The sequence below is a fragment of the Chenopodium album genome, chromosome 4 (genome assembly GCF_948465745.1).
Source record: "Chenopodium album chromosome 4, dcCheAlbu1.1, whole genome shotgun sequence".
In the NCBI taxonomy this organism is placed as follows: domain Eukaryota; kingdom Viridiplantae; phylum Streptophyta; class Magnoliopsida; order Caryophyllales; family Amaranthaceae; genus Chenopodium; species Chenopodium album.
Genome location: NC_137837.1, coordinates 26,167,779 through 26,190,638, shown reverse-complemented (window position 1 = coordinate 26,190,638; position 22,860 = coordinate 26,167,779). Strand labels below are relative to the sequence as shown.

The 22,860-nt window shown below is 37.6% G+C and overlaps 1 protein-coding gene across 1 annotated transcript; it reads right to left on the bottom strand.

The window, feature by feature from the left end:
* Positions 1-9,823: 9,823 nt before the first annotated feature.
* On the bottom strand, positions 9,824-12,872 carry LOC145627814 (uncharacterized). Its single transcript, XM_081680160.1, has 2 exons — positions 12,819-12,872; positions 9,824-10,222 (listed from the first exon to the last, which is right to left on the bottom strand). Exons 1-2 carry the CDS (start codon positions 12,870-12,872, stop codon positions 9,824-9,826), a joined length of 453 nt encoding a protein of 150 aa, XP_081536286.1.
* Positions 12,873-22,860: the final 9,988 nt, after the last annotated feature.

The following is a 22,860-nucleotide window of genomic DNA, read 5'->3' as shown; positions in this document are numbered from 1 at the left end:
TGACAAATGAGTTTTGTAGCTTACTATGCTTGAAGGAATCCACCAGATGACTAATCGTTGAGATAATTTCCATATCTGAGGAAAGTCGACTGATGAGTTTTGTAGCTTTCTGTGCTTGAAGAAATCTACCGGATGATACTTTCCATGCTTGAGGAAAGTCGACATATGAATTGATGATTTCTATGCTTGAAGAAACCCACCGATAATACTTTTCATGCTTGATTAAAGTCGACAGATGATTTTGGCAGTTTTCTGAAGAAACCCACCGATAATACTTTTCATGCTTGAGTAAAGTCGACAGATGATTTTGGCAGTTTTCTGAAGAAACCCACCGGTTGAGATACTTTCCATGCTTGAGGAAAGTCGACATATGATGTAATCGCTGACTTCTTCGCTTTAAGAGATGACAACGATCGACAATTTTCCATGCTTGAGGAAAAACTTGTCTAATAAGATTGCAAGTCTCTGTGTATCGAGAACCTTGCGCCATGAAATGATGGTGGTTCGATTTTAGTTGGTTCGATTGTCCCCGAACGTGGGTTGTAGTTGGTTCTATTGTCCCCGAATGTGGGATGTAGTTGGTTTGATTGTCCCCGAACGTGGGCTCTAGTTGTTTCAATTGTCCCCGAACGTGGGCTGTAAATGGTTCGCTTGTCCCCAAACGTGGGCTGTAGATGGTCCGTTTGTCCCTGGACGTAGGATGTAGTTGGTTCGATTGTCCCCGAATGTGGGTTGTAGATGGTTCGCTTATCCCCGAACGTGGGTTGTAGATGAGACTTGCAAAATAAAATTTACCAATGATTAACTTGACCAACTGACTTGACCAAGCTTTACTTGACATGTATATGACTTGTGATTGTGTGTATCTGTGTATTGGGTGAGTATGCGCATAAACACGAAAATATAAAAGCAAAAATTTTCCGTCATTTTCTTCATGAGACGAGTAGAGGGTACTGACTTTCTCCCGAAAAAGAAAGACATGAAAACCGAACTTTTATTTTTGAACTTCCCTCGACGAGAAAATTTTGAAAAAGTTTTTTAACTTCCCCAAAAGAAAATAATGAAAAAGGGAAGAAGTTTTGAACTTCCTCGCTGAGCAAGACAAAATGAATCGTATGGATTGAATTGCTTGTCTTGAAAAAAAATGTATGCATGATGCATGTTCTTAGGCCAGGAGGATAAGGACAATTACATTATGTGACACAATAGATGAATAAACTTAGGTCATGGAGCTAAGCATCATATATAGTGTAAAGAAGCGATCTTGAACGTCACTTAGGTCTGGAAGCTAAGCACGTATATTGATGAAGTGATTATGAAAGTTGCTTAGGTCAAGGAGCTAGACACGATATGCTTTTATGATTATAAATCAAGAAAATATGCTTTGTATGATTAAAAATCATTGATATATAAATGTTGCTCAGCACATTTTGCGATGCATATTGAAAAAATGAACATTGCTCAGGTCAGGAAGCTAAGCAAGTATACAATGTTTCTTTTCATGAATGTTGTCTTGAAAGATGATGAAGCATGCGCGGTAGGGAAAACAAGATTTCATGATAAAGGGTTCCTAAGGGAAGGATGATATGGCTATGTATGTGTGCAAGAAGTGTGTGAAAAAGATACTAAGATGAGGCTGCGTATTTTATTAATGGAAAAGGTGAACGAAACACATGAAACATATAGAAATTCAAAATGGAAAACCTATACTAGACATGAATGGGGGCATGGAGATGAATGATAAAAAAAAGAAAAAAAAAAAGAAATCATGAAATCTTGCACAAGGATCTGCTGTGCCCCTTGTGTTCATTACTTCTTGCCGCCTGGAGGGACATGAATTTTTTTTGCATCCGCCAAGTCTTGAATAACGTCCTTTAAATTCCAACATTGCTCGCTCGGTAGTGTGGCCCCTTCCTTAATGGTACTTGCAGTGGGCATTGGAATTCCATTTAGCGCTCCTTTCTAGTTTTGGCTTTGGAAATGGCCCAATAGGTGTGATCAAGCCTTGCCTGTAAAGGCGATCAAAGGCCGTATCATAAGTCATTTCTAAAGGGAGTGTAAGATCTCTTTTTCTTGGCAATGGAGCATCAAGAGCTAGCACTTCATTGAGATCAACTTGGCTTATATTGTTTGTGGTATTTTTGTTCTTAGAAGACAAAGAAGGATGGTTGTTCTTCTTCTTTTTCCTAGTGTTATTATTGTTACTACCGGCAGTCTTTATTAGCCCATCCTCGATATTGATGCCGATGTCGTATACAGATTCAAAAGTGTTTAGTGGAAGAAATTTGAGATGTTCACTATACTTGTGAGTTAGATTTTGAATAAAGGGCAAACCATCTCTCTTTCTTTAGGAGGATCTACCAAGAGTGACTTCGTTTCCCTCCACCTGTTCAGATAAGCGGTGAAGCCTTCATTCTCTTTCTTTTTGAGAATGGAGAGTTCACGTTCATAAGTTTTAGTTTGAATGTTACACTTGTAACGATTCATGAAACTGTCGGTGACATCTTTCCAAATTGCAATACGCATGGCATCTAGGGAATAAAACCATTGTTGGCAAGCAAGTTCTAAGGAGAGTGCCGAGGGAACACCGTAGGGAAGAGTGTTACGTCCAATCCCTTAAGAGCAATGGTTGCAGAGAACGCCTTCAAATGGAATATTGGATTGTCAGTAGGATTGAACTTTAGAATATTAGCAGTGGAGAACTTTTCATGGAGTTTGTCTTTCATATCTAAAGGAGTAGGAGGTTGTTCCACATAAGTGAATTCCTCATAAATCTTACTCATATGTTCCTTTAATTTGTCAAGGGTAGAAACAGTGACCTTGTTTTATTCCGTAGTAGTGACCTTAGTGGTAAGGGTTTTCATCGTGGCAGACAGTGCCTCGATGGATTTGTTGATGTTCTCATTATCTTCCTTAGTGGCCATTGAAAGGTTATAAGTAATGTGGAGATGGAGAAGTTCTCTTTGAACGCCTCTTGGATTTAAGAGATTGTTGCGGTAATGACTCGAACCGTATCAATCTACCTCTGCTCCTTGACCAAGTACTGTGAAATAAAACAATTCACTTAATTTTTTGACTCATTGCTTAAGATAGGAAAGGAAGGTTAAAAATAGACATCTGAAAACAGGTGAGAAAAACTCCACTCATTTTTTTTATTATGACAAAAAAAGGTGCATGAACCTAGTATACGATCATAAACGACATGGTGCAAGACTCGAGTCGGAACATAAAGAAAGTGTGTGGACAAATGCTAAACTCGTGAGTGATTAAGTGATATTATAAGACTCGTGTTATGATCGTATGGCTAGACATGTGAACAGTAAACAAAATGACTGACACGCGGACCAAATTAGCACGAAAGACCAAAATAGGGGCTGACTGGACTTAAACTTGGGCACTGTGTAGCGGCGCAACTGTCGTGACACGACAAACCTGCACCGTGGCGCGGTACAGGACACCATGAAACGGTACTGATTGTCGTGACGCGGCGTTTTTTTCCGTGGCACGGTAATCAGTTCCAGGTTTTAATGTGATTTTACCAATTATTTTTATTTTTTTATTTTAGAGTTTGCGCTAAAACTAAGTGAGTACGGTCCATTGGCAATTGTTAGTCATAAAATAATCCACCATAGACAAAGAAAAATAGTTAAGGTTAGGATCAAAACGATCAAATATACACACATAGGACACGTAGGCACAATGATGCAAAGAATAGTTCGCAACCTAAGGTTCAGTTCTATGTTCCACTATGGTCAGGTTTTATTTGGTATCAAAAGGGTACCGTGGTTAAGAGTTTGAACGCGTTAGCAAGAAAGCCTCCCTTGAGGGTGTATGCCAATGGGCGGTTCCGCGAGTTCGTGATGAAATCAAACTCGACTCCATGGTTTGGGAGGATTTAAAAACTCGGATGAACCCTTACTGCCATGAGCGTTTTTGGGTTGATAGAGCTTAAATCCCCCGTGGCTAAGACGTATGTAGAACGCACACGTTTTTTCAGAAAAATCGAAGGAAGCTGACTGTGACAAGAGAAATAAAGCCACTGGAAGGATTTTAGGACTGCCGCGACGCGGCAGAATCTATTGTGTCACGGTGCCAAACACTGCGTGACGGTGCCCAGTGCCGTGACACGACAAGCTCTGCCATGGCGTGGCAGTCAGGAAATCTGGGCGGTGCCTCTGTTTTCTTCGTTCACGACCAGGTTATCCAATTTTTCCTACGGGAAAGACATGAGATACGACGTTAAAACGTATGCATATGCAAAAATGCTAAATTAATCACAAGAATACTTTGCAAGAATCTTTCAAGTCACATCTACTCATCTTAATTAAATACCGATCACTCAAATCAATAAATAACCAAGAATCCTCCCCGGTGGAGTCGCCAAATTGTAGGCACCTACGTTAGCATGTTGTGAATATGCTTGGCACTCATAGGAAATGGGAATTGACATAATACGATTAGGGACAAGGAAAGTAGGGAGCCGCCAACAAGTTTTTAAGGAACTTGTAAACCGTTCACGGAACATTATAAGGCAACCACGAGAAAGGGACAACGATAGGCAACAACGATTGACCCGTGAAGGTTACACCCCATTGATAATCCATGAGATTACTAACTCCATATGGTTCGGAACCACGAAAGGAGGATCGGGGTTGATGGTACGAAGTGAGTCATGGAGTCACATTCGCCCGTATTAGCCTCTACTCGATTCTTATTGTGAAAAGTGATTCCTGCGATCTCAAAGGCATACAAACAAAATATTCAATTTGCTCCAAACTATTAATAAGCTAAATTGGTTTAATATTAATGCACCACATAATTCTAAAATATTAGTGATCACTTGATTAAACAATAAGATTAAAAAGGAACCTAAATTGGTTGTCGAAATTATCTTATTAGGCGTGATTTCAGTTACATATTCCCTTTAAACATGCAACATGGTGATCAACAAAAAACATAATAGAATAAACATTAATATTGGAAGCAATTCAACAATAAATTGTTAGTCAAATCAAATAATAATAAATTAATCTAATCATGATACTAGCAATATAAACAATAATATAAGTAATTAAATTAATTAATTACTCGCATTCCGCGCGTTCCTTTAAATAACTACATCATGAATAAATTGTTAGTAACTTCAATAAAATATATAAATCAAATGAAAATTAAATTAAATAAATGTAGAGTTTATTTGGTCCAAATCCTCAGTTCTCTGTACCTTTCACACCTTGGTTTAAGGACGGAACCTCATGTCAAGTATGGAATCCTTGGAGAACTTAAGGGAATAATGGTGTAATTAAAAATATAGTTTTAAGGCGTAGAATATGAGAGAGAGAAAAAAGAGAATGATTTTTGGTGTAAAAGAGAGGAAGAGAGAATGATTTGGTGCCCCGAAAAATGAATAGTGGGAACACACGGAACCCTTAAAAGATAAAAACCCTAAAAAACACTGCAGCGACACGGTAAAATGCGTCGTGACACGACAAAGGTTGCCGCGACACGACAAAGGTTGTCGCGACACGACAAGGATTCCCATGACGCGGGGTACTTTAGTGTGACGCGGAACAGAAACAGAACAGCAGAGGATAAAACGCGTCAGGGATAACGTGAAGAAAATACGGAAAATTCCCGTGACACGGAACATGTACCATGTCACGGCACAGCACATCGCGACGCGGCAGTGTCCACCATGGCACGATACAGTACACTGTGTCACGGTAAAAATAATGCGTGAGAATAACACAGAAAAGACGCGGAAAAAGCATTGTGACACGTAAAGAATACCATGTCACTGTACTAGACGCCGTGCCACATAATCAGGCTCCGTGACACGGCAATTCTGCTTAATGCGCGGTAATTCCAATTTTTAACATGTTTTTAAAATTATCATAACTTTTGATCCGTAACTCGGAATAAGACTTATAATATATCATTGGAAAGCTTATCAAGTCTACTTTCCAAAACAATTATAATCAGGTCAAAATATTTTTGTATATTTTAATATATGGTCGTTTTAGTAGAAGGGTGTCGGTTTTGGGCCGAGTTTAGTGTTTGGCTCATATCTTCTTTGTTTTAAATCAGAATTGGGCTTATGATAAATTGCTGGAAAGCTTATTAAAAGAACTATCTAACCAAATAATAATTATTTCAAAATTATAAGGCATAAAAATCAGTTTCCCTTGGTTTTGCAATATGGACACGAAAAGAGGAAAACAAGTTATGGTGTAGGGAAATGAGCTAGGAAATGGAATGGTTTATGAAATGTATTGAATGGAAACATGAATTTAAGCACTCCAAAGATTAAATAATAAACCCAACCAATAATGTCAATGAAAGGTTGTTCATCATAGGGTTTGGTTTTGGGGAGACATTTTTAGGTGTCTACACTAGGGTGGATTCAAATTTGGGAAAAAGAAGCAGTAAGAATGATTGGTCAATGATGGTCCTCATTCTTGTTTCGTATAATATTTGATCTATTCTTGTTGATTGTGACAATAAACTTATTTTGGAATGAAATGAATTTTAAATTCTTTATATGATTGATTATTATTTGCTCCAGGACTAGCAAATCTCAAGTGTGGGGTAGTTGATAAGCTCATATTCTATGTACTTTATTATATCATTTTCATGCTATTTTAGAGTACAAATTATGTTTTTATATAGATTTTAAAGTCTAATTATGAAATTATCTTTGTTGAGCTAAATTCATGACTTTAGTTAATTATATCCCTAACATGTGATTTTTTCAAATAAGCTACTAAAAGTCCTTTTTCGTATTATTCACTAGTTTCTTGAAAGTAGTGAAAGAAATATCGAAAAGAAAAGAAGAAAAAGTAACAAGCAAGGTCTTACACAAACTTAAATACTTCAACAAAGAAAATAAAAATAGAAATTCTCATACTTGTATTCTCATCTCACGTGCTGCAACATCTAGCAAGCAAATGGTAGTTGGCTTTGAACCCACTAACTCTAAAAATCCTGAAGAGAGAAGGGAAGCGGTAGCCGCACAAAGATTCAGAGGAAACCCTCAAAATCTACCTATTGTACTTAAGGGGAAGCAGAGGGAGTAGGAAAGTATCACACTCACGAGGAGACGAAGGAGCGATTGGAGGACGCAGGACAGAGGAGTCGAAGAGCAGCTCGGGAAGAGGACGAAGAGCGGAACCAGCGAGTAGCGATCCGTGACTGGACCTATTCTTAATGTAGCGTCCAAGCTCAATTGGATTTTACTCTTCATCCTTTTAAGTTTATGCAATTAGTTGATTTTGGTTTGATTTAATATGTTTTTTAGTATCAATTCTTCATCAATTAGTTGTGCTCTCTTAATTTCTATGTCTAGCTAAATTCCCTTATTCTAGGTTAGGGATGTAACATCTCTTATTATCTACCAATGAATTGAATTTCTTTGTTTGGGTTTGATTTATATAATTGCAATTTGATAATCTTGTTTTATTTCGTATGATTAATCTTGCCAATTGATTATATATTTAAGGTATTGGATTATTAGGAGGAGTGAACTTTCAATACTAGTTCGTGGGATTATCAAACTTCAAGTACATCATTTTAGGAATAGTTATACACTTAGGGTGGTCTTATTGAAATCCTATTCTTAATGATTTATTTCAATTGTTGTGATCACGGAAGTAGACATGAGATTGTTTTAAATATACGTTTTCTACCTTTGGAGGGAGATAACATACTTTTGTTAATTTAATCATTGTTACGTTATATTTGTTTAACCCTACAATTAGTTTAATTTCATTGTAGAGAGTATTTAACGAAACCCGAAACCTAGAACTACTTCTCATTCTTGTCTGTCGTTTTTATTGGTTTACAATTTATATCCTTTATAGTTTTAGTAGTAATTTTCTCATATTTTTCCATCGTCTAAATAACATTTTAGTTTCTTAATTTGGTAATTTAGTAGACCTCCTTGTGGATACGATAACTTGTTCACCTTATAATTACAATAATTGACCCGTACACTTGCAGTAGATTTAGGCCCGACCAAATACATCAAGGCCGGATGAATGATTGAAGCCGCTTTGGAATATTGAGGTTGATATGTCCTTTCAACCGAGATATGCCTCCACCAATGACCCTCTTTATACCCATTATTGTTTTACAATTCCTCAAAGGCCGGATAGATATACTCAGATTCTTCCAAAGGTACGGGGAATTTGAATATCTCATTGAGGTAAGAAAGCGGGATGGAGTGATCATTTTTTAACATTTGGAACTTCAAGGTACGAACAAGCTCATCACCCTCTTTATCTTCATGCACCTCGAGGGAGGAGAGGAACTCAAAAGTGAGACGGACGTAAGTTGGAGCACTTAAGACAATGAAATCCTCCAACCAAGATTTTGGGCTAAACGCCTCACATCATCATCTATTCCAAGCATTGTAGTCGCCTATCGATCATAAAAACTTGTTGATAGAATTTTCCGAGAGTAAAGTCGGGTAAAGTTCTCCCAATGCTCGCTCTTTGTAAACTCTATTTCGTAATTTTCACTCACGTTTGGCGGGGGTGGCACTACCTCACGAAAACTAGAGGAGGACGTCAAAGTGGAGCCATCTACACAAACAAGCCAAGACAAAAGTTCAAAAGCATGAAAGATAGGGTGCTCACAACAAGTTGCATAACCAAAATGGATGAATCCATAACCAATCATTGAAGTAGAATGGATAAATTGGCATATAACAAGTATGGAAGCATATTCAAACAACAATATAAGCAAGGATTCATACAGTAATTAAGAATAAAGAGTGAGCAACAACATTCTTACAAGCATCTTTGACCATTTCAAAGAGGGAGAAGAACAATAATGGTGGTAACAAAAATGTGCTGTAATTAAATAAAACAGTTGTATCATAAGTTCATATATACATCAATAAACATCATTAATACAAAATTTAGGGACATGAAATAGGTAAAGTAGAGACACCATAACATTCAACTCCATCAAGACCATACAAGGTGAGAAATTTATCATGAAAATCAATTGAAATAGTGAATTCATACCTTGATTGAGTGGTTAATTCAAATGGAATGGAGTAGAAAGAAGAACTACTAGATAACAATCCCAAACTCACAAGTTCTAAAAACTCTAATTAATATTACCCAAATTCCTAACTTTTGGAGATATAAAATCAATTAAAAAGCATAAAATTAGGTATTTGAAGTGATTATTAACCAAAGAAAATGAACAATGATGATCTATTGATGAAATATAGTGGCAAAATTAGGGAAATTGCTTGAATACTACAATGAAAAATGAAGTAAAATGAATGAAGAGAAAGGGGTAAAGGAGAGGGGTGCGTTTAAGGGGGGCACACAGCAGACCAGCGCGCCCGCGCAAAAGGGTTGCACGCCCGTGCAAGCCTCGCGTGCGGCCGCGCAACTTGAGGTTGCTCATGCCTCTTGCAATTTCTGTGCGCACACCGATGCGCACAACACCTATGATGATGATAAACACGAACATGGGCAGTTTCTAAACCCCTTGGCAATGGGTTCAACATCCATATTTCATGAACCCACCATCTTGCACCTACCAAAGTTCAATTCTTACTCGATCAAAACTTCCAATAAACACAAGAGCACTTCATCTTCAAATTTTGTTACCAAGATTGTTGGCAAACTAACCTCCATCATATCAAAACTACCTAAAATCATAACAAACAAAGAAAATTTTTTAGTCCATAACCATCAAAAAGAAAGAGAAAATCAAAAGAAAAATGGAAAGAAGGTTAGAAAGTCGGGCTGCCTCCCGAGAAGCGCTTGCTTAAAGTCATTAGCTTGACATTCTCCACCCTTTGTCAAGGTGGATCATAAAGAGTTATTTTGTGAATAAGGTCAACAAAAACACCATTGAAATACTTCTTGAGCCGATGACCATTAAGTTTGAAAGGAGATATTGAATCCATCGAAGAAATTTCCACAGCTCCATTAGGAAAAACACCTTTCACCATGAAAGGACCACTCCATCTAGATTTGAGTTTTCCGAGGAACAACTTCATCTTGAAATTATAGAGGAGGACCTTGTCACCAGCACAAAACTTCTTTTTCTCGATAAGCTTGTCATGAGCTTCCTTAGAACGCGTCTTGTAAGTGCTAGCACAATCATATGCATCAAGTCTAAGCTCTTGTAATTCATTAAGATCTAGCCACCTTTTCTCTCCCACACTTACTAAATTATAATTGATTTTCTTGATCGCCTAAATGTAGGAGTTTATAGTACTATAAAGCGGAAAATCATGAATCATATTCAATCAAGTACCTAATCCCAAGATCGCATTCATAACACACAAGACACATAATCATACCTTTAAAGCGTGATATGCACAAAGCTAATCGACTGAAAAACCAAAGAGAGAAGAGAGCCCTAAGCGTTGCTGCTCTACTTAGTCCATGAGCTTAGAACAAGCCGTCCACCAATAATAGATTGGTCGAGTGAAAGAGGAAAATTGCGATCACCACCTTTAATGGACTAACGAACCACCATGAACCACCACAACCGGCGCCAAGGGAGGAGGAGAGAGCCGTGAGAAAGAGAGAAGAGTATGAGAGAAGTTGGTTTCGTGTTTGCTAATTAGGGTTTCAACTTAATAGTAAAACTGTTCTGTAGAATAACCTAGGCACCTAGTCTACTTATAATCATATTATAATTAGACTAGGTTAGGAAGCCTGAAACCTCTCTAAACCCTCCTCATGGTCGGTCATACTAGGGGATGAGGCCCAACATGGGCCTCTTCCTCTCGTGCTGGATCTAAGCCTATTGTGTGACCTTATAGGATCTGTCCAAGTGGGCTTTGGCCTATTTTACTAGCCTAAAGATCATTAGTACATCTAGCTATGATATAACAATGGCCTATATATGTAGTAATTGCTCATATAGGGTCTACGAAGGTCCCCTTGAAGGGATAGTTTTTTCAAGGCCACATTGTCTTTTTACCCTGCAAGGGAAATAAAAGGTCATCTTTGATAAATTTGGAATATGGCAGGCAAGTTGAACATTAATCTTAACCATCTTCTCAATTTTTCACCAAGGGATGACCCACTTGGCAAAGAAGTCGCAAGCTTCGAAAATTTTACTCCACTCCCGGCGACCTATCTTCAAAAAGAAACGTTTCTTTCTTCTTACAAGACAATTTGGAGTGTATTTTTCAATATTGTCAGGAGGACTTATTAATCAAGGTCTCTCCATTAACCAAACCTGCATGAATAAATTAGAATTGTTATTATTGTTACAAAATTATATTTTTAATTTATGTAATTTAAAGTATAAATTTTCTACCTTAATAAAATGGGAGATCCTCAAAGTGGAGCTTTGGGGTCTTTTTTCAATTCATCCAAGCTAAGCATTGTGTCACGAACAATTAATGGCATGAGATTTCACCCGACATCTATTTTCACCATGGCACATGCTAAAATAGCTTTACCCATATGCATACTACCATTAGTAAGTAAATATTGGCTAACCATGCAAAAAAGGAAGGCTCTTCTCTTATAAACATGGAAAGACTCCGACTTTGCACTACTACAAAACTGCTCAAAGAGACCCGAAATAAGAGACCCGTAAATCAAATAACCGGTCTCTTTGTTCAAAGAGACACAATGTTATAAATAATCGGTCTCTTTGACATTGTGTTATGAGATAAAAATTTAACGGAGACCATTTATTGTAGATAACAGGTCTCTCACGGCTTTTTTTTTATTTTATTTTAAATTTAACAAGGGAGAGACCTATACGTAACTTAACCGATCTCTCTTAAGTTTTTTTATTTTAAAATTGAAAAGGGAGAGACCACTATACAACAAAACCAGTCTCTCTTAGTTTTTTTTTAAATTAAAAAACGGAGAAACCTGTATGTCACTTTAACCGGTCTCCCTTACTCTGAAAAATAAAATAAATGGAACCCTAACACATCACTATTCTTCATTCTGCCTCCAACTTTCAATCTCCATCTCCTTCATCTTCCTTTTCCTCTCCTTCTCTCTCCTCTCTTTCCTCTTAAACATATTTACTCTCCTTCACCTTCTACTTTCCCGGATATACCCTCCCCTGTTCGGAGCGTCAAAATTGTTTGAGAGATACAGGGAATTGAATTTTGATTCGGCAATGAGTCTCCATATTATTGCAGCTATTTATTGCAGTATGAGAGGTTTGATGAAGCTATTCAAGATCTCAAAACAGCGATTAAGTTCCATATGTTTCGAAAGAAGTTTATCATGGCTTAGCAGCGTTTCATGGGTTTATGTAGTAGGATGATACTCATCTATGTTGGGTCATCTTGATAAATCGATTGAATGTTATTAAAATGGGTTGATAATCCAGATTCAAATTATTGGGGATTTTTATCCCAAATTTGCCGAAACTTGTATGTCTCTTGTTCTTTGATTTTTTTTTACACGATAAATCGTTTGATCTTTTTGTTGTGGTTGCAATTTTTTATTTTATTTTTGATCTGTTTGATGTATTTTGCTCTAATTTTTGCGGTTGGACTTTAGATATTTGTGTTTTGCAATATAATTATTATTAAATTAGGGAAATTCTCATTGGTACTACTGAGGTTTTGGCTTTTCCCAGCGTTACCACATTTTTTTTTTGACTTCCTGGTGGTACACCCCAGTTTATGACTTCTTAACAACCGTGATTAGTCTGTTAATAAATCGTTAATAACTTAGTAATTCTAGGTTAAAAGCTGAGATATATACTGAAAAGACTTATATGCCCCCATTTAAATGCTTTCCCTCCAACTTTTCCCCCTTAAAATGTCTGTTATTTCCCACCAAAAACGTTCACCCTATGACTTCCCTATAAATGTGCCACTTCCTCTTCTCTTCTCCATTTTGCTTTCCATCCATTGCTGCAATTTTTTTTTTCTCTTCTCTTCTCTCCACTTCTTGATCTGTATTTCTCTGACATGGCTAGTTCTGCAGGTGGTTCAACTTCTGGCAGGAGATTTGGAAGATCCATGTGGGTCAAACACATTCAATGCAACTGCAATCCACCAAGAACTGCAGACATTAGGGTTTCTGAGTCGATTTCGAATCCAGGGAGATCATATTACAAGTGTAGGCATTGTGGTTTGTTCGTGTTGGTTTCTGAAGAACAATTGATGGGAAGTCTTGATGACTCATCTAATTTGAGAGTGTTAAGAGAGGAATTTATTGATTTTACTGAAAGAGCGTATGAGTTTGCAAGCTATGTTTACATGGTTGTTAGGATTGGTCTTGTCATGTACCTGGTCCTACTCTTTATATCTCTGAAATGAGATTTGTGTTCTGCAACTTTTAGTTTTTCCATGTAATTGTTAGATTATGAAAAGTTAAAGGTTGTATTTTGTGGGTTAATGAATGGAAATTTCGAATAATTGACATTTATCTGTGTTTCTTATGTATGAGTTCTTTCAGATTTATAGGGAAGTCATAGGAATTTATATTCATATATATCTTATGATTAAAATTGGCATTTATAAATAATGACAAAAATAAGGACAACTTAAAATAGACAAAATGGCCACAGTTGGCTATATTCATATATATCAGTAAATTTCAGATGTTTGGGAACATTGGTAACAACACATATGTACCAACTAGACAAGTTAAGTTCAAAAAACCCAAGATAACTTATACAAAACCAAATGTTTCACTGCCAAAAAAACCAACTGCTATTGTACTACTCTGTAGCACTTATAAGCATTGAGAATCTGAGTTTGCTTGGGACAAGTTGACTGGCTGGCTAGGCATTTGTGATGCTGTCAAAATTGTTGCTGCATCAGCAAACTGTTTGCCTTTCTTTCCCTGTGCTTTCTTGGAAGATGCTGCAGGCTTTGTTCCTTGTTGATCAGTAGCTGCAGACTTATTTGCTGCTTTTGCTGCATTTGATTGGTCTCTGACCCTTGGGTTTTTGATGACAAAAGGCTCAGATGCCTTCAACTCTTTCCCAGTTAAGCCTCCCTTGCAGGTTGCTTTATTACGCCCAAAGCATCCACACTTAGAGCATTTGACTGTTTTGCTTCTCTTGCCTGGTTGGACTTCCCCTTCCTCCCTTTTTCTATTCCTACTTGGTCTTCCAATTCCCCCTTTCATCTTAGGTGGCATGATAATTCTGCCAGAGTCATCAGCAGGCCATTGTTCTGTGTCTGGAATAGGGCTAATGCATACACTGTATGCTTGCTTATATGTCTTGACAGAGTACCAGGAGCTAACAAAATCATGTGGGTCTAACTTTGCATCAATTAGGGCCCTAATGGCATGCCTACATGGCACCCCTGACAATTTCCATGCACCACAACTGCAAATTTTATTGTTAAGACTCAGAGGGAACTGAGATCTACCTTCATGGATTTCATACTCCCCTAGGCTGGACTTGAAAGCTCTACAATTTGAGCTTGCCTTGCCTATCTTTTTCACCAGTATCACAATTTTAGGACATATGTCTTCATCTTTCCAGGACTTTGCATTTTCCATCCTTGTTGCAATTCTCACCATACACACCCTCCTTATTCCTGCACATTAGCACTAAATTAGACATTACAGGACCTTTTATATTCACTGTATAAAGACAACAAAATAAAGATATGCACAACATACCTTCTAGCAGAGTTAATACAGGCCTACACCTATTAACTCCAAGTGTGGAGTTAAAGCTTTCCAAAAAATTAGATGTATTTGTCTCATTGCAGACATTAGATTTAAATTTATGTTTACTCCACTTGGATTGTTCTCCCAAGTCTTCAAACCAACACATTACATCATCACCTCCTTCTTTCTTGATCTTTTCCATAGCTTTTCTGAATGAAAAGGCTGAAGTTGCATTGCATGCTCTCCAAAATAGCACATACATCATGGGGCCTGGAAATTTTTTTTTGTAATTCCTACTAAGGTGTCTACAGCAGAATCTTCTATCAGCTTCTGGCCACACATTGTCTAAGGCTAACTCCACTCCCTGAAACAATGATGAACAAGATTAGTATGCTCCAATAAACAATCAAAGGTTACATAACAACTATAAAAAAAACTCAATTCACACTTAAGCACTTGCCTTTTGCCTATCAGATATGATTGTCCAATGCTCCCTTGAGGATTCCTTGACAATTTTCAGCAAATGCCAGAAGAAATAACTCCATGACTCCTTGTCTTCTTGGCTCACTATAGCATAGGCTATGGGAAAGATCTCATTATTGGCATCTATTCCCACAACAGAAAGCAGAATTCCCCCATAATTACCTTTTAGGTGTGTTCCATCTACACCAATCAAAGGTCTAACTCCTCTTATAAGTCCTTTCCACTGTCCAGAGAAGGAAATGAAGATACTTGTGAACTGCAGCTGCTTAGGCAGGGACTCGGTTTCTTGCCATGCATAAAATGCTAAACTTTCTGGGTTAGTCTCAATGCACATTTTAGCATACATAGGCAACAATGAGTATGACTCATCATGGCCTTCAAAGAGCTGCTCAATTACATAACTCTTTAACCTATACAAAGTAGATTGTCTCATGTAGATGCCATATCTTTGGAATAGAAGTTCATTTAAAGCTTTCCCAGGAATGTCTGGGTTAGCTCTGATGTCTTCCATAACTTTCTGGGAAGCCCACTTAACATTGCATATGGGATTGTATGTTTCTAAACCTCTGCAAGTGTGTACATTGGGCCAAATCTTCTTAATTGCCCAAGTTCTACCATCTGAAAGCCTGCTTGCATGCAACCTCCAGTCACAACACTGAGATTGGCACACTGCTGTATACCTCTTGCTGTCAGCATACTCCACATTGATTGCAAATCTCTCTTGTACAGCAAAGTCCTTAAGAGTATCCTTAAAGTGTGCCTTATCAGTGAAAATCATCCATGGCCTTAGTATTATCTTCCCAAATTCAGCATCCTCATACATTTCTCCATTCTCGTAAAGTCTCTTAAAGTAATCCTCATCATCTTCATCATCTAAAAAGTCAAACCATTTCCCAGGTTTCCAGTTATCCTTGATTTTAGGAATCCTTTGAAGCTGCACCAATTCATCTGCAGGCATATCACCCTTTGCTGCTACTTCTCCTTCACTGTCTTCTTCTGAATCACTCTGAACAACAAACTCCATATTTCTTCTCACCTTTAAACCAGAACTAGGGCCCACCTCCTGACCCTCATTAACACCCAAACTATTGTCTCCCTCCTGACTGCCATGCATACCAGATGAATCACTCTGAATAACAAAGTCCATTTTTCTTCTCCCCTTTAAACCAGAACTAGGGCCCACCTCCTGACCCTCAATAACACCCAAACTATTGTCTCCCTCCTGACTGCCATGCATACCAGATGAATCACTCTGAACAACAAAGTCCATTTTTCTTCTCCCCTTGAAACCATAACTAGGGTCCTCAACTTCTGTCTCATTCACACCAACTCTAAGTCCCTCCACCTGAATAGAATGCAAACCAGAACCTACACCAAGAATTCTTCTCTCACTGACAGTACTGCCAACCCTTACCCCCTTCCTATATGTTGTGGTTCTAGGAAGTTTTTTGGCAAAAACAGAGCTATCAGATGAATTAATCAATGGTTCAACACTAGGAGCAGCTGTGTCAGTGACTGGAATAGGTGAAAATCTAGGGCTCCTTCTCAAAGTTAATGTCTTGAACACAGTATTAGGTGACCTAGGAGATGGTGGTTGCATTGGGGTTGATTTGGTGGCAGCACTCTTCTTACTCTTTGTATCCTTAGCCTTACCCTTAGCCTTAGTCTTCTTTGACTTCTCTATCCTCTCCATAGTCTTCTCAAACTCAACTCTACCCTTGGTATACTCAGCACCAGATTGAGTATCATTTCTTTCATCTTGGGGGGGAATCATAGCCCTCATTATACCTAGGTGGAGAGGATTCATTATTTAGGGATATATCTTCAAGGGAAGGCTGATATGTTTGGGTTGTTTCATTCTGAGTGGGTTCATCAGTTTGTTCTGTTTCAATCTGAGGGGGAAGATCATTTGGTGGTGCAGTTTGGGAAGGATCAGCAACATGAGGAGGTACAGTTTGGGAAGGTGCAGATTGTTGTGGAGATTTGGATTTGTTCCTTAGCCTATTGGTCATTCTATTCAAGGCACTTGGTTTCTTGCCAAAACCTACCCAAATGTGATACATATCACACTCACCTAGGGTATGAATCATCTTAAAAAGATCAGCATCATCTAGTAAAGGGTGAATCTTTTCATTTTAACCATAACCAAAAGTAGGGTTGATTATAGGGAACTCAGTGTCTACTGCAGCAGTGTCCTCAAAATCCATAACCAAATCCATCAAATTACATCTATCTAAGTCAACAGCAAGATCAACATGTTTATCTAAGTAATGAAACCTTAACACCACATCACCCATTCTGCAAAAGAAGGTAAACAATTTACACACTTACAACATGCAAATAAATTCCAAATCAGCTATACAACAATCTACAACATGCAAATAAATACCAATTAAGGTATCCAACAATAAATGAAATATGCAAATAAAGGGAAATTCCAATTCAGGTAACATACAATCAATGAAACAGGATCATGCCATTTCATCCAAATTAAATCCATAATCTACATAAATAATTGAACACAGATAATCACGCACCTAATAACATGAAAAAAACCCTAAAATCGCACAAATGTACAACATTTAAATCATGAATTAAACCTCAAAACGCATAGAAAACAGAACATCAAATTATGCATTAAAGAACATCAGTAGTGCGATAGTACCTGAATTATGCAAGATTATCCTCTAATGGCTTTGTAGACCAACGAAATTAGCGAATTTCCCTTGCAAAACCCTAGGATTACTTGGTGAATTCAACAGAGAGCAGAGGAGAGAGAGATGAAATTTGAAAGTTGAGTTTGGTTTGTGTCAAATCGACATAAATGGAAGTGGAAAAGGTTTAATTATGGGTGATGGAGGGAAGGATTAAAAGGGGGCATATTAGTCTTTTCCAACTGTAGTAACCTAATCTCAGCTTTTAACCTAGAATTACTAAGTTATTAACGATTTATTAACAGACTAATCACGGTTGTTAAGAAGTCATAAACTGGGGTGTACCACCAGGAAGTCAAAAAAAAAAAGTGGTACCGCTGGGAAAAGCCAAAACCTCAGTGGTACCAATGGGAATTTCCCTTAAATTATTTTCATTAGCAAAATATATGTTTTATGAACTATTGAGTGGATGGCATCTAACTTACATGGCTGGAAATACATTGAATTTGTTTAAAAAAAAAATTCTTGTTTATCATTCATCTAATTGCTACCATGATTTTTACTTGATACTAAGCCTGACATTTTGGGGGTAGAAATGAAGGAGAGAGAAAGAGAGGATGGAGGATGAAAGGAAGGTAGTTGAAGGATGAAGATGTAGATTGAAATTGAACAGCTTGGGGTTTGATTTGCTGGGGTTAGAGCTGGGTCACCGGCGGGGCTGATGGTAGGGAGGATCGGGGGGGGGTTGATCAATGGCAGGGGAGGGTTTTTATTTTCTTTTTCTTTTTTTTTTTGATCAATGAGTTGATCTTTTATTTTATTAGTTCATTTTTTCAGTTAAGTTTTCTAATTGAATGTTTAATTTTCTGGTTATTCTCAATTATTATGATTGATTATTGTGTGCCTTTAGCTTTTACAGATATGCTAGTTTTGACACAAGATCTTAAAACAAAGGAGAGAGGAAGAAATTGGAGTACTTAAGCGACATGTTTGACATAATTTTACTTATAGATTACAATATTTTAAGTATATAATTTTAGTGGAATTTAATTAAAGTTTGTTAAAATTCTTTGTATCATAGTTACACATTAATGTGGCATTGTTATTCCCTTTTAATGTTATTGTTTTAAATATCGCATAAATCAAATTAAATAAGATTTTTTTTATAATGCGACATAAGAGACCTATTAAGTTAAATAGGCGGTCTCAACTTTCACAAAAAAAGAGACTGCCTATCTTAAATAGGCGTTCTCGATTTAAAAAATAATAGAGACTGTCTATCTTTAATAGGCGGTCTCTTTTTTCGCAAAAAGAGATTGTCTATCTCAGATAAGCGGTCTCAGTTTTCTCAATTTTGAGACCACCTCTATAAAGCAGTCTCTTTGCTAAAGAGACCATAGAGCTAGAGACCGCCTCTAAGGCAGTCTCTTTGGCTAATTTGCAGACGTGTCTCTTTGGCTAATTTTGTAGTAGTGTTGGTCTATTAAAATAAAAAGAAGCAAACTTTTTAAGATCAACCTCGGTACCATCAACTATGGTTTTCAAATCATTGCCTTTAAGATTGAAAAACCGCTCAAAATCCATATAATAGTACTCACATATTTTGGAAACACTGCTAGATTTAAGGAAAACCAAGAATCGCACCAAATTCCTCCAATATAGGGCTAATCTCATCATCGACAAATCTAAAAGAATGGGTATCGGAATCCCAATGTTCTATGGCAGCATGAATAAAGTTAATATCAAGATCCACCCCTTTTATGCCAAATAAACCCCCATGTGGAAAATTCAAGGTCTTTTCTGTCCTTAGCAGTCAAAGACCGACACCACTCACGGGTTGTATCACAAAAATTCCTAGCCATTACTTCTTGATTGGGAATTAAAATTCCAAATTATTATTTGCTCAAATTATGTTGGAATCTGCATATTTAGGGGCTTTTTATAAACACATCTATGCAAAACCAAATTCTATTCGAATTCGGAGAAATCGAGACCATCGCACCGCGACAAAAATTTGGTGCCATCGCTGATAACGCGTCATAACGGGCGTGTTAATTCGACTTCGACTCAGATTTGTACTTTATTTTTTGTGGGAATTTTAAATTTTCACCAATTCTATTTCTTGAAATACAAATCCTTAAACATTTATAACTTGGATAAATTTATGTTTAGTTAACTTCGTTTATTTTTTCAAATTTTCTTTTTAAGGAAAGAAAGTCGGATACTCTCCAATGATGATAAAAATGATGGAAATTTTTGCGTAAAATTTTGTCACAAAATTCACACACTCACATGAACGTAATAAAATGTACATAGCAAGCCTAGTGTATATATACATCATGTCTTACTGCATCATAAATACACAAAAGAAAGCAAAGTCCTACATAGTAAAAAAAATGCATAAATAAATACAGGTACAAAACTATGGCGCCGAAGGAAAGATACCAAAGGTATCATAGAACTGCAAAGTCCGTGGAGTCACTCTCTAACCATCATCAGCACCCCCGAGCGTCGGAATCAAGAGTGTAGGGCCAACCCATCCCGTATAACCCTGCTGATGCTCCTCCTACTACGGGTGCCGCGACGACGAGCCCACCTCGTACGTCCCACCAGCTCGGAAAGGAACCAACGTCGGACTACCCCGACCTGCAGGCCTCACCATCGCTCTCTCAAAAGAAGAGCTGGAATCATCCAATACTACGGTACGATCCGACGCCTTTCTCCCATCCTCATTCTCAACCGAGGTACGACAACGCCTCGATCCATCTCTATCCCTCGAGCCCTCTAGCCTCGAGCGAGTGCGTGACGGAGGGGCAGGTTGAAATAAGACAATAAAGTGATTCAAATACAGAGTGGTGAATAAGAAAAAATAATAAAAATCAAGGAAGCATACCGGTGTAACGTCGTCACCGCGGCAGTATGAGGCTCGGTGACCTAGCTTCCCCAATTGGCATTGCAAAACGTCTATGGTCGCTGCCATCCTAATCTTCACCTCCTTTGAGAACTACAAAAGCAATAAAGTCAGAAGTAATCAAGATATACATGTTGATATATGCAAAGGGATAACTAACCCATTATTTATGTCGAGGGATGGATCTCGAGATCATACGCCACTCCTTTGGGGCAGGAGGCACCATCTCCTCAATCGGACCGTGTATCCCCTGTTACACGATGGATATACGAGGAGGCACGAACTCAGTAGCTACTGCAACCTGTGAAAGTAAATTCCAACAATTTAGTATCGTTAGGGGCTACCAAGAAAGACAAATCAAAGGACTTAAACCAAACCTCCTCCTCATCCTCCTCAACATAAGGCGGCGGAGCCAATAATGGCATAAGCCTCTCTCAATAAGATTGGCCCGGATGGCTAAAGCTCCGCCAATCCGCACCGAACGACGACGAATCAATGTAAACTCGAATTCACGCCTGGTTCATCATATGCACTGGAGGGCGAGATAGGATGATGAAAACCTCCGAGGGGTGTTGAACAACAACCCTCTTGCCCAAGTACACCAAAGCATCGTCGGTCCCCCAAAAGTAACACCTCTTGGTGGTGTACTGGTAAGCTAGTGCAGAACCGTCCAATCCCACCTATGGACGGTAAAAGACATCAAGACCTTGCAAAGAGGACATCTATAAGTCAAAAATGTTACAAAGGGATCAAAAGAAATAATGACAACAAAAGAAATGATCCTAACCGTGAGAATCGCCTCTCACACATGAGCGGTGGCGGAGATTCTAGCAAGAATTGTTAGAGGGTACTGCTAAGTAAACTTTTTACAACTTTGTGGTGGTTTTTTGAAAAAAAAAAATTAATAGGCAGTTGTTTCCAAAACACTTGCTTTAATTGGTAGTTCTTGACAAAATTTCCAAACTAAAGTTATGCTTGGTATCTGTAGGGAATATTTCAACCACCCTACACTTGAGCCCCACTGTGATCATACACTTAAGTATGGTGGCGTCAAAAAGGAAGAAAGCTAGAGTAAAAGAGTCGCCAACAAGTTTTAGGAACTTGTAAACCGTTCAAAGGGTGAAGGTTACACCCCTTCACGATCCATGAGATTGCTAACTCCATAGTGGTCTGGAACCATGTCTGGATATTCGGGGATAAAGGTAAAAATCCAACCTAAAAGAGATTGAACCTGCCCTCAAAATAGGCCTCTACTTTATTCTTGTCATATTCATGTGTGCTTTCTGACTAATATACAAACAATTTATTAATCCTAAACCTGTTTAATTTATGTTGGTTGAATATTAATGCACAAACAAATCTATCATTGGCAATCACTTGAATTAAAATCATATTAGCCTAAATAAAATTATTAATTATCTTGTTAAGCGTGATTACAAGTACAAATTTCCTTTAATCCTGCAAGAGAGAGCGTGATCAAGCAATAACAATAATATATACTACCTCCGATCTAATTTACTCGCAACAAAGGAATATTTTATGTCTCACAAATAATACCCCTTTGTTGCGAGTAAATTGGACCAGAGGTAGTAATATCAAGAAACAATAATAATAACAATCATCATTATAATAATATTCAATAAAGCATAATATTATTAGCCAGATCCTAGGCATGATACTAACATGATTAATAACAAATCCTAGCATGTCACTAAACATTAAAAATCAAAGCTTTATCCCTAACTTGATACTAACATGATAGAAGAAATAAGAAGCAACCTAAAACATGATACTAGAAAGCAATAAATAACATCCTAACATGATACTAGGAATTAAAATAATATCAACATGCTTTCTAAAGAAATAGAGCAATTAAAAAAACTTACTTTATTTGTTGCCTCGTATCTCTTTCTAACAAACCAATACACACGTTAGTAACTTCAAGGAAAATATTAAATCAAACAATTAATTTAAATAATTGAAATAGAAATTTAGGACCAAACACTAAGAAATTATCAACCTTTCAGGTCTAGGGTGAAGGCAACTTCGAACTTGGCTAAGTGTGTCTAGAATTTGTGATGGACGAATATTGTATTTTGAAAAGGGAAGGCTTAGAAAGAGGGTGAAAGCCTAGGCTTCTAGGTTGAGAGAGAGAAGAGAATAGATGATTGTTGATGATTGTGAAAAATTAAAAATGGGGAAATACGACCTTATTTAT

Coding starts and splice junctions, on each gene's coding strand:
- LOC145627814 (XM_081680160.1), bottom strand. CDS start 12,872: ATGGATGGAAAGCAAAATGGAGAAGAGAAGAGGAAGTGGCACATTTAT. Junction 10,223..12,818: donor AGTGGCACATTTATAGGGAA/GTCATAGGGTGA, acceptor TCCTACATTTAG/GCGATCAAGAAAATCAATTA.